At 34.9% G+C, this 12,944-nt stretch overlaps 1 protein-coding gene and 1 long non-coding RNA gene across 19 annotated transcripts in view; one reads left to right on the top strand and one right to left on the bottom strand.

Annotated features, from left to right (window-relative positions):
- The window catches only part of TRDN (triadin), a 561,781-nt gene that overhangs the window by 210,740 nt on the left and 338,097 nt on the right, over positions 1-12,944 (top strand). For all 15 annotated transcript variants that reach the window (XM_072643208.1, XM_072643207.1, XM_072643206.1 and 12 more), the window contains one exon: positions 2,954-3,031. In XM_072643208.1, coding sequence (XP_072499309.1) covers positions 2,954-3,031 — 78 coding nt within the window. The remainder of the gene's footprint in view (positions 1-2,953; positions 3,032-12,944) is intronic.
- The window catches only part of LOC140526742 (uncharacterized), a 66,994-nt gene that overhangs the window by 41,760 nt on the left and 12,290 nt on the right, over positions 1-12,944 (bottom strand). The window lies entirely within an intron of this gene.

Genomic DNA, 12,944 nt, shown 5'->3' with positions numbered 1-12,944 from the left:
GTATTCAGTATAGTAGTTAATAGCTTTACATACCTCATTAGTAGCTTATTTTATCACTCAGGGCTATAAAAGAATTATGCTTTCAACGCTGTAGATGTAAACACGATCATTATAGATTGCAACTCCTACCTTCTTGTAGAGACCATTTCTTGCATCTTCATGTAGAAAATATGTCACATGTTATATATCAAAAATATATCACCTGAACACTAACTTTGTTATGATGAACTATTTGAATATTAGATAAAAGGAAGTTCATCAGTTGGGTGTGTTCACACCATAATTCTAGCCTAGCAGGACTTGCTATCATTTGTGACTATTAGTATAATATTTGTTAAAAGGGAGTCAATTTCATTTCATGATGAGGTCATAGAGGGAGATATTGTTACAGATCGGATGACTCATTGTCCAATAACTGATTTACGAAAAACTTAATGTATCAAGAAAATATAAAAGTATTTTCAATATTAACTTAAATAGAAATGAAAATATGTAGTAGACTTTAAAAAATGTTTCCAAAACAAATGATTCATATTTTAGACACTTAGACACTTGAAAGGACTAAGCTTCAGTTACCTAAAACATTGACTAATCCAGAATGCCAAGTAATGGATGTGATTTTGACTGGGATCTAAAATTCATCACTGAAGGAATTCCATCTATTATTTTGATATGAATCTATTTAGGGAAATGTATCAAATTAGTAAAGAAATCTGAGTTATGGGGCATATAAAAGACTTCATTTTATTACCTTCAGTTAAAGAGTTACCTAGTAGTTTTAAGAAACTTTGTGTTGAAATGGATATATAAATAACTGATAAATAATTCTTATGTTGAGATGAATACATTCAAAATATTTAAACATCCTTGAAAGGAATACTTTATCTATGTGCAGTATTCATCATTTTAAAGAATCCTCCTAAAATTCTATTAATACTAATAATTTTGTCCTTTCTGTGAAAACAAAATTTTTTTTTACCATATTCACTCTGGCTGGAAAATTCCTTTCTTGTGTGATGGTCTTTAGAGGGCCCTGTGATGTCTCATAGGCACAGGATATAGCAGGAGTTGCAAAGAAAGTAATGAAAAGCATTTATTAAATATTTGGTATGTGCTAATTTCTGTGATTATGGCTGGAAATACAAATAGAAAAATTGAGATAGTTCTTGCTTGCAAGGAATCTACTTTATGATCTGGGGAGCCAGAACATAAAGGAGGTTCCTATTTATGATCATTTCAAGGAAGGTGAAAAGGCTTCATAGTAATTAGGGAGAAGGGCAGATGGCAAGATCATGAGGATTTTGGGTAGTAATGACGATTTGGATGGGCTCCTATCAAAACAGTTTATCAAAGGTTCCAAGGGAATCAAGTGTAGACAATCTCCATCACCTTAGCTTATTTTGCCAATCATTTTTGTGTCTTCCCAGAGAATTAGTTCATTGTCTTTTGGAGATATTATAGAAAAAATTAAATAAAAAGTTAAGGAGTTTTCCCCCCTAAAACTGCAATCACATCACTGAGACTTAGGGGAAAAATTACATTTCTCTGTTCTGCCCTTCCCAATTTTTCTTTTAAGGAATTTTTTGTTTTGTTTTGAAGAATGCTCTATTGGATTACCAATCTTCAAGTGTCTTTTTACTCTGAGGGTTGACATTTAACTTTTATATCAAGTTTCTGGTTGTTCTAGCCCAAAAGCATGATAAATTTCACTGTCTTAAAACAAAACTCATTTTATATGTGCACTTTTATGTATCAGTTCATTTCAAATCAGCTTTTATTCCAAAGACAAAAACTTTTGAAAAAAACATAAAAATTTTATCTAACATTTTCCTTGGAGTGTGCTTGCTAGAATCCAGGAGCAATATTTTTTGTTTAAGCATATTTGAATAGTCCTGAGGAACAACCTATGGGAATGTAATGACTGGAAGAAAACCTGTTATAAATGTAGCACTAGCTCTATTCAGAAGTCCTTAGGCATGCAGGAGGTTTCTTTTCATAGCTCTAGAAGAGTGAACATGCAAATTAGAATGTTCTCTTTCCTAAACAACAAAGCCATAGAATTCGGTTAATTGTAAAGAATTCTAAAATAGGAGAATCACAAGTAAGCAATCAGAAAGGTTGACATTTTACTAATATCTGGTTGTCACAGAGATGTTCAAAGGGGCATAGGCCTACATCAGATTCCGGAAGAAATATGCAGTCAGAGTTTATGGAGTGAAAACTAATGATTGAAAATGTGCGCATTTCATAGGGCATCCTGCATTGGTTAATGTTTACGTTTCATGGCCCAGTTGGTATTGGTTAATTAAGAAAATCGTTTGGGATAAGAAACATTCACAAATGATGGTGGGTTTTTTACACAGTTCATAATAAGCCCAGAGACTTAGGGCAGCATTTCAATGTTCAATAGAAACAGGACTACATAATGAATTTATTTCCTAGTTGGCTCATTATTTACTTAACTACAGAGCGCTTACTTATGACACAAGAAAATGTTCCTGTTCCATGAAGGAATGTTAACCTTACTTTATCACAATATCATCTTTTGAGGTTTTTTTAGTCTATTGAGGAAAAATTGAGCATTTCAATATGCAGAATTCCTCTCAGTTCCTATGACTTCAGTCTGCATAATTTCAATTGAATGTTTGAAAATAGATGGTTTTATCTGATAGCATACAGATTTTATATTAATAAAGTAGAGTAGATATATTCAACATTGTGTACATCTGCAACAATAATATGTTCAGGAACAGTTTGGAAGATAACTCAATCAGCAAATGCATCTACTTAAAGATCTGACCTAATAAGAGTTTTCATATTATATAAAAATATTAACTTATACTTGAATTAATGAATTATGCATGTTGGAGAAAATCTAACTATTTTATTAGTAGATACTAAAATGTTTTAATTTCTTTTCTCCACAAGTTAATTCCTGTCATTTTATGTCTAGGACAAAGTCCAGCAATACCTCCTCCACCACCCGTTGGACAAGTTTCCCGGCCTGAACTGACACCATCAGCTCTTGGAGGCAAGTTCTTTATCTCTTTTTCAGAAACTTTCTTATTTCAAATATAGCCCCTTCTTGATGGTGTAGCAAGATTTCCAGTCCTTCTCCCACATCACCTTTGAATACTGTCGTGAGGTGTGATTGATTCTTTCGTCACATTTCATATTTACATACCCTAGAAGACCCACAGAACTCTGAAGTGGCGATCCTTAGCTTTGCAAAGTCTGCCCATTTTTGCAAAAAGGAAAATGAGCAGGGAACTGTAGAGAAGAGATAAGTTCTACCATGCTTGCTGAAAGTGGTCTTGGGATACCTTAGAATGCATACAATATGCTTCAGTGAAAGAAATGATGCTCAGAGAAATCAGCAAGCTGAAGTCAATAAACATAGATGTAGGTATTGCTGTTGTTTAGGTATATGGTAGATGCTTAGAATAAATGGCAGAATATGATGCGGAATCCATTATTTTGATGTTTCTTGGTGTTAAGAGATAAAACTATTCTTTTCTTTATTTATGAGAGAATCAGTGGTAGAAAGGATAAAGTGTAGAAATGCCTATTATAAAAAAATTAAAATTCATTATATTGTTAGATTGGAACGGTGGCACTGTGTTCTTATTTAGGTTAGGAAAAAAAACTAGAACTTTGACTTTAGGCATCAATTGTCAACTCTTGGGGTAACCAGGGGCTTGAAATTCAGAAATTTATAACTTTCCTTTGAAAAGTTCCTATATCTTAAAAAAAAAAACACATAGAGATTGAGGGGTAACTCCTTTATTCCCCCAAACTTTAAGATTGGGTTGATTTTTTTATAGAAAAAAAGCTCTCCACTTTTTATTGTGCCTTTTTTTTTAGCTGTAATTTTTAAATGCCAGCACTGGTGCTACTCCATATATTATTCCTACCCTGATCCCCACATTGAGAGAAATTCTCTTGTCTCTGATTTTCCTAGATTTATGGGTCTGGTTTGTACCCTTACCTCTATTACATTTTACTCTGTTTCATACTATGTATTATGCAGATAGCATATTCCCCCTTCTGCATATGCCAACCCACCCCATTCTCTTAAAAATGTCAGGTACTAGAATACCTATAATCTTGAGATCTCCAAGTATCAAATACGGTGCCTTACACATAACACGTACTTAATGAACTACTTTTTGACTGAATTAAGGGCTCTCTCATACACATCCCCCATCCTGAGCCTCCTAGTTGTGACAGCACACTTCTCTTAAATGTTTAATCATCTCAGTTTTCTTCTAATATATGCAAAACCATACTGTCACATATCCTGTCTGTCTTCCCTGGATATTTACAGAAATAATAGCAATGTTAACCTATAAATTTAGTGCTCTCTCACTGGTAGGAAATTTGGAAAGCTCTCCTTTTTATTGAATTTTGTTTGCTTAAAGCCATATTCATGTGACAGGCTTTTTAGCAACAAATTTAGCAACAAAGCTAACCAGTAGCTTAACACACAATCATGTAAGGTGAAACATGAACAAATCTGTGATGAAAGACAGTTGTATGAAGATCCTCCCTGTCAGGAGCAAAATAATTTAGTGAACTATAACATAGCAGCAGCTTTAGTTCTGAGTCTGGATTTCTTTGGTTCCCAGTATGTTTGACCCAAGGAATACTTGCTGAGTACTGATTCAGTTCTCCTACCTTCATCCTGGGGCAGATAGTTGTAGCTTGATGTCTGTGGGTATCCATAATAGGTGTTCAGAAGTAACTGATCCAATAACACCTTCATCAAGGATTGAAAAGTTTTGTGGTAGAGGAGCAGAGCTAAGAGGGCAGAGAAAAGGAAGGAACTCACCTGAACTCTCCCCCAAATCCTTTAAGCACCTTTAAATAATTCCTTAAAACAAATTCTGGAATGGAAGAATCCACAAATAGATGGAGTGAAACAATTTTCCAGGCCAAGACAATTGAGAAGCTTGGTAGGGAAGGTTTGTCACACAAGGGTGGAATGGGGGAGGTGGAGAGTGGAATGTAGTCCAGTGTGTTCAGGGTAAGTCAGCACAGACCAGGCCCTGGCAAACCCAGACCAGACTTTGTATGAGAAGCAAGCTGCTTTCAAAGCTCTCAGCCCACAGATGTTAAGTGGTAAAACAGCTAATCAGAAGGAGATTGCAGGGGTCTCTTTGCTGTCATCAAGGGTAGGACTGTGTTGATTTCCTCATGCATGGATCCAGATCTCAGTCCTGGGTGGGAGTTAACTTTAACAAAGAGTTAAAAGACAAGGAATAGGCTGGGGAAATGAGGAAACAACAGAAAAAAAGAACCTAAAACAAAACTCTTACTATTGAAAGTTACTATAGTAACAAAGAAGGCCAAAACACATACTTAGAAAAAGACAACAAAATTGAAGCTCCTACATTCAAAGCCTCAAAGAAAAATATGAATTGGCCCCAGGTCATGAAAAAGCTCAAAAAGGATTTTGAAAATCAAGTAAGAAAGGTAGAGGGAAAATTGGGAAGAAAAATGAGAGGGATGCAAGACAGTCATGACAAGAAAGGATCAATAGTTTGGTAAAGGAGTCACGCACACACACAATACTGAAGAAAATAACACCTTAAAAATAGAAAATGCCAAATGGAAAAAGTGGCACAAAAATTCACTGAAGAAAAGAACTCCTTGCTTAGTATTGGCCAAATGGAAAAGGAGTTACAAAAGCTCACTGAAGAAAATAGCTCCTTAAAAATTAGAATAGAGCAAGTGGAAGTTCATGACTGTATGCAACATCAAGAAACAATAAAAGAAAATCAAAAGAATGAACACAAATCTCAGACCATGTGAAATACCTCACTGGAAAAACAACTGACTTGGAAGGCAGATCCAGGAGAGAGAATTTAAAAATTATTGGACTACTTAAAAACCAGAATCAACAAAAGAGCCCAGATATTGTCTCTCAAGAAATTATCATTGGCAACTGTTCTGATATTTTAGAACCAGAGGACAAAATAGAAATTGAAAGAATCTACTGATCACCTCCTAAAAGATATCCCAAAATGAAAACCCCCAGAAATATTATAACCAAATTTGAGAGCTCCCAAGTGAATGAGAAAACATTGCAAGCAGCCAGAAAAAAAAAATCAAGTATCATGGGGACAAGGGATAACACAAGATTTAGCAGTTTCTACATTAAAGGCTCAGAGGGCTTGAAATGTGATGTTCCAGAGGACAAAGGAGCTAGTATTACAACCAAGAATCACATACCTAGAAAAACTAAGTTCAATCCTTTGAGAGAAAATGGATATTCAAGAAAATTAAGGACTTTTAAACATTCTTGATGAAAATATCAGAGATGAATGGAAAATTTGACTTTAAAATATAAGACTCAAGAGAAGCATAAAAACATAAACAGGAAAGAGAAATAATAAGAGGTTTCACAAGGTTAACTATTTACATTCCTACAAGGGAAGATGATACTGGTAATTTATAAGAGCTTTCTCATTATTAGGACAGTTAGAAGGAGTGCATATAGAGGGCACAGGTGTGAATTGAATATGAAGGTATGATATTTGAAAAAGTAAAATTAAGGGGTAAGAAAGAAGAATGCACTGGGAGAAAGAAAGAGGGAAAAGTAAATTATCTGACATAAGAGAGACATGAAAGAGTTTTTACAATGAAGGAAAAGATAGGGAAGGTGGTGGGGAACATTTGAACCTTACTTTCATCAGAATTGGCTCAAAGAGGGAATAACATACTCAATTGGGTGGAGAAATCTATCTTACCTTACTGGAAAATAGGAGAAGAGGATAAGAGAAGGGGGTATACCCATAGAAGGGAAGGCAGTTTGGGGAAGAGAATAGGTAGAAGCAAAACACTTTTTGAAAAGGGACAGGATGAAAGGAGATAAAGAATAAAATAAACAGGGTATGGGAAATAGGATGGAAGAAAATATAGTTAGCAATCATAACTGTGAAAAAAAATTTTGAAGTAAGTTTCTTTAATAAAACCTCATCTCATATATATAGGGAAATGAGTCAAATTCATGAGAATAAAGGCCATTCTCCAACTGATAAATGATCAAAAAAGAGGTGAAGTAATCAAAGCTGTCTATAGCCATAATGAGAAAATGTTCTAAATCACTAGAGAATGTACTAGAGAAATGCAAGTTAAAACAATTTGAGGTATTACCTCACATCTATTAAATTGACTAATAGGATAGAAAAGGAAAATGATAAATGTTGCAGAGAATGTGGGAAAATTCAGACACTAATGCCCTGTTGGTGGAATTGTGAACTGATTAAACCATTATGTAGGGCAATTGGGAACTATGCCCAAAGCTCTATAAAGCCATGAATACCCTTTGACCTGGCAATGCCACTACTAGATCTATATCCCAAAGAGGTTTTTTGTTTTGTTTTTTTTTTTTAAAGAAAAGGACCTATATTTACAAGAATATTTATAGCAGCTTTTTTTCTGGTGGCAAAGAATTGGAAATTGAGGGGATAACCATAAATTGGGGAATGGATGAAAAAGTTGTGGCATATGATTGTAATGGAATTCTATTGTGCCATAAGAAGTGATGAGCTAGATGTTCTCAGGAAAACCAAAAGTGAAATGAATAGAACCAGGAAAAATCTGTACACAATAGCAGCAGTATTGTAAGATGATCAACTGAGAATGACTAAACTATTCTCAGCCATACAGTAATCCAATAACACTCAGAGGGACATATGATGAAAAATGCTATCTATCCCCAGAGAAAGAACTGATGGAGTCTGAATACAGCTTGAAGTATATTTTTTTTACTTTCTTTCTTTTTCTCTTTTTAAAAATTTGGTCTATGTTTTTTACAGCATGACTAGTATGGAAATGTTTTCCATGACTGCATATGTATATTTAGAACTTAATTTTTAAAATAAGTTTTGAAAATTGTTTTTTACAAGTAATTGGAAAAAACAAAATACTATTTTTTTAAAAAAAAAGAAACACAAAAAAGAAAAACTTTGTAGTGTTTTAGACCCCACTTTTTATTATTAAAGCTCTTTAAGGAGGTAAGAGACACCTGGGGGTAAGGCGACTATTATTAATATTGTTTCAGGGTTATTTTATCTAGTTCTTTGTGGCACTAGTGAAAGGAAAACTTAGAATACAAGGTTAAGGACAACCTAGCCTGGAAGAAATTGAGTGATGTTTCTTAGGAGACAGCTATGTGTATTGAAAGAGTAATAGGGAGGTTAAAAATTTTACCTACAGAGGTAAGTGGCACCTTTCCATGGGGAACAGCCAAGATGATGGGATGAGATAATGTGCAGGGAAACAAACAGTGGTAGAAAATATAGAAAGACCCTGGTCAATTCAGGAGAAAAAGAAAAGGGAGATGAATAATATCAAAGAATTCTACGAGAAAAGTTTAAACAAGTAATTCATATTACCACTTTTACACTTAAATCACATTTCTAAAACAAATATTCAATAAGAACAGATATAAAAATCTTTCGCTTGACTTACAAACTGATTGGGAAAATTTGGATAGGAATTGCTTTTTGGGAAAAAGACTTGGGAGTTTTAGATGGATAGCAAGCTCAATACAATTCAATAACTAGATGTGGCAGCCAAAGAAGTTAATGTGATTTTGGGATGCATTAAAAGAGAACTGTCCAAGACTAGGGAGGTGATGGTTCTACAATCATTGGTCCAGTTAAACCACATGTGGACTATTCTCTTAAGTATCATGTTTTTGGAAAAATATTGATATATTAGAGAATCTTTGAAGGAGTGATAATGGGATCACTTTAGTACTTTGATTTTGAAATCACTCTGCATAATAGGGTAATTGAAGGCCTGGGAATGTTTAGCCTGGAGGAGAAAGATCTTGGAGGGAGGGGAAGGATTGCTGTCTTCCAATATTTGAAAGGTGGTTATATGAAAGAAATTAGTGGAAGTGTGGATCAATTCTCTGCTGTCTGTGCTAATTTTGGCCTAATAATTAACACCAAAAAAACACAGGTGCTCCATCAGCCACCACCACACCATCCATAAGTGGAACCATTGGTTACAACAAATGGAGAAGTTTTTAATGCTCTGGATAAGTTCATTTACCTTGGTAGTGTACTTTCCAGGTATGTACACATTGACAGTAAGGTTGATGCACACATTACCAGAGCTAGCTTAGTGTTTGGGAGGCTCTGAATAAAAGTTTGGGAGAGAAGAGGTATTAGACTAACTACCAAACTAAAGATGTATAGAGCTGTTGTGCTGACCTCATTGTTGAATGTCTATGAAACATGGACAGTCCAGGAAACTGAATCACTTCCATTTGAACTGTCTTAGGAAGATTCTGAAGATCACCTGTCAGGATAAGATACCAGACACTGAGGTCCTTGCTTGAACTAAACTGTCAAGCATTCAAACTATGCTTCAGAGAGCTCAACTCCAATGGGCTGGCCATGTTGTTTGAATACAAAATGTACGTTTGCCAAAAAAGACTATTTTATGGAGAACTCACATGGGGCAGGTGGTCACATGGTGGTCATAAGAGGGGATACAAAGACATTCTAAAGGTCTCTCTCAAGAACTTTGGAATTGATTGTGGGACATGGGAGATACTGGCACAGAACTGTTTAGCATGGCATGCCCACATCAGAAAAGGTGATGTACTCTATGAGCAAAGCAGAATTGAAATAGCACAAAGGAAACATAGGATGTACAAATTTGGAGTAACTATCCCAAATGTTCACAGGGACTATCTGTGCCCAATCTGTGGTAGAACATTCTGAGATCATATTGGTCTGATCAGCCATGGTCATATACATGGAAACTTCACTTTATCATGGTGATGTCATTTTGGTCATCTTCCAGAATAAAGGACAACAACCATATGAAAGAAAGTATTGATTTACTATGAATATACTTAAAGTGCAGAACTGGGAGCAATGGGTAGAAGTTACAGGAAAACGTACTTGAGCTTAAAATAAGGGAAATTTTTCTAACAATTAGAGCTATCTGAGGGGAAGGATTGCTTCAGGAAATTAAGTAGGGAACCCATCTCTAGTGATCTTGGAGTGAAGATTGGATGACCGCTTGTTCAGGATATTAAGAAGGGATTCTTGGTCAAGTATTCATTGGACTAAATGACTTCTAAGATCTCTTCCAACTCTAAGATTCTGTGATTCTGAAACTCAAAAGATTTTTCTAGACAGTCCTGTGAGGTAGGAAAAATTATCATACCTATTTTGTAGATAAAGTAATTGATGGTCAAAGAATTTAAGTGACTTGTCTATTTTCATATAGATAGTATGTTTCAGAGCAGACTATAATCCAGGTCTTCGGTTTTGTAGATCAATAGTATTTCCCCCCAAAATTTAGTTGACACTGAGTTTTTACTAATAAGAACTAATTTGTAATGAGTAGTTTTTCTTCATTTTAATTCTGTGTCCCAAATACAAAATATATGTTCTTAATGTTTTCTTTGTAAGCAACAAACTAGGAACACACATTGGATCCTTACACTTCTATTCTCCACACTTGAAATGATCCCATGGATTTGCACAGAGAAAATACTAAATGTGGTATATACAAGAGTAAGCATAAAGTAGATTTGAGATTAACTAAAACAACTCACTTTTGAAAGACAATACCACAAATTTTGCTCAGAGGGACCTTAAAAATCACCTCAAATTAAATAAAGGAGCTTAGTAATAAGCAAATTAAATTACTGCTTAAAGCACAGACCCATGGTAAGACTTATCTAGAATACATCCAGCCTATACTATACACATGCCTTTGAGGAACACAAAGACTGTATGTTGAACCCACCATTCAGAATACGATATGTACCTTAAAAATGGCTCCTTAAAATTAGCCTTGCATCCCTTAGCTTAATTCAATGGAAACACTTTACATGTTATCTTTATTTAGAGATTCATACCCCTCTTTCCTCTACATATGTTGGAGGTCAAGTAAGGAATCTATTCCAAGGTTGATCTAGGTTCTCATAAACTGGAGTGGATTAGAACTTGGTCAGACCAGACAGTTATAATAGCTGAGATATAATAAATGGCATATTGTACCACACATAGTTGGAACCATTGGAAAGGCAGTCAGGGTTGCTATCGTACACAAGAAATTTAACTAAGTTGAGCAGGTGAGGTCAAAGTATGGTTGACAAAGCTTAATTTGGACATGGGAAAAAAGTGACACTAGGATATGAGAAGATAGATGGGAATTATCTAAGAGGCATTTATATAGATCAGAATTTAAAATCTATTAAACACTCATGGTATCCCCATTTTCCTTTGATAACACAAGTAAAAAGGTTAGCTAACCAGGGTAAATCAGTTACCTCCAGCTTATCTTTCTTTAGCCATTTCCTGTCTGCTCCCACAAGACATTACTTGTCCCTGGATGAGGGCTCAACTGAATATTCCTCTTAGTATCTCTCATCCTCAGGGTTTGATTCTTTCCCTGGTAAGTAGAAATGAAATCTTCAAAACTGGGTATAATTGTGTTCTGACAGATCTGAGAATGCTCCTAGGCTAGCCCTAGCCACTTGCATTGTTGTTTGTCCTTTGTTTTCAAAGAGGACCATGACCTCAAGAAGGTGATGCCATGACTTGCAAGTGAATTGGATTTAAGTGAGGGAGGGCTGAGCAAAGTCACCAGCCTCACTTTCTCCTCAGGAGCCATCTGTGTACAGTGGCAAGATATAAATCAGGATGACTAGAGATGACCCCCAAATGAGGCTGGTCATAAACTGTGACTTAGCAGCCAAATTCCTTCAGATGCCTAAAAGTTCACCCTGGAAATGTTGGCTGATCACAGATCCTGCCAGTAATTCAAGTTGGCTTGCCAGATGTCCAAGCATGCTAGAGAAGATAACTGGAGTGAAAAAGGGAATATTGCAGCAGTGAATTAAAGAGATATTACAGAAATGAAGAGTACCTCTTATTCCATATCTAAGTATATAAAAAATGTGCTGAAGAATTCCAACAACCTTCACAAACTGGACATTTTAATACATGCACATTTGTAGAAAAAAACAATACAAAATTCATTTAACCAGCAGTGGGCCAACAAGAAGCTAACAGAGTGCATTTAATTTAAAAATACATGTGAATCTTAAAATTATTTTAGTATCTTGAAAATTATCCAGCATCTAAAACTTTATGTGAAGTCAAATTTATCTTGGGAAAAATAATTTTCTAATGGCTGATTAACTTAGATAATTCCTGAACCTAATCATCATAATGCTAGTAAGACATCTTTAATGTTAATTGTATTAAGTAATTAAGGTCTTGAAAATATCCCATTTCCAAAGATCCAACATTTTGCCCTTTTCCTACGACCTGTTTGTGTATCCAGTAAATATCCATTTTATATAAACTAATATGAGTTTCTCTGAAAGAAATTAACAATTAGAAAAAAAATCTTACTATAACTAGCACTCTTACCTGCCAATCTTCAAAGGAAAATATGTTTTGAAGTATGTACAACTACATAGAGAATCTTATCCCTTATTACAATCAAGTGCCCATTTTCTTTAACTTGTGAGAGAAATGGATTGGAATTTAAGGAACCCTTGGCTAAAAGGCCAGTATCAGATTTCATTTCGAATTTGGAATGTAATAGCCCATATGAATTAAAATAATTTGACACAAAAACAGTCTAGTGACTCTTTATCTCATTGTCAAAATGCGTTTAGGACAAGAAATACACTATAAATAATATTGGTACCTTAGGCTTGACATGAATATAATTCTGTTGTTGTAAGAAGATCCACATAAATCAGGGAATGCCAATTTGCTCAATTGAGGCAGACTTTGATAGCCAAATGATTTAAATGTTTGGATTCTGCTTATCGCTGAACAGAGGTCCATAAAACATAAAGCAGTAAATGTTAGTGTCTATCAATCTGTCACTTGGCAAAAGGTTGTTATTTGTCAAATGGGGACCCTTAGTTGCCATTGTTCTATTTA

This window comes from Notamacropus eugenii, chromosome 2 (genome assembly GCF_028372415.1).
Source record: "Notamacropus eugenii isolate mMacEug1 chromosome 2, mMacEug1.pri_v2, whole genome shotgun sequence".
NCBI lineage: Eukaryota > Metazoa > Chordata > Mammalia > Diprotodontia > Macropodidae > Notamacropus > Notamacropus eugenii.
The sequence above is the reverse complement of the archived record's forward strand: the minus strand, read 5'-3'. Positions and strand labels throughout refer to the sequence as shown.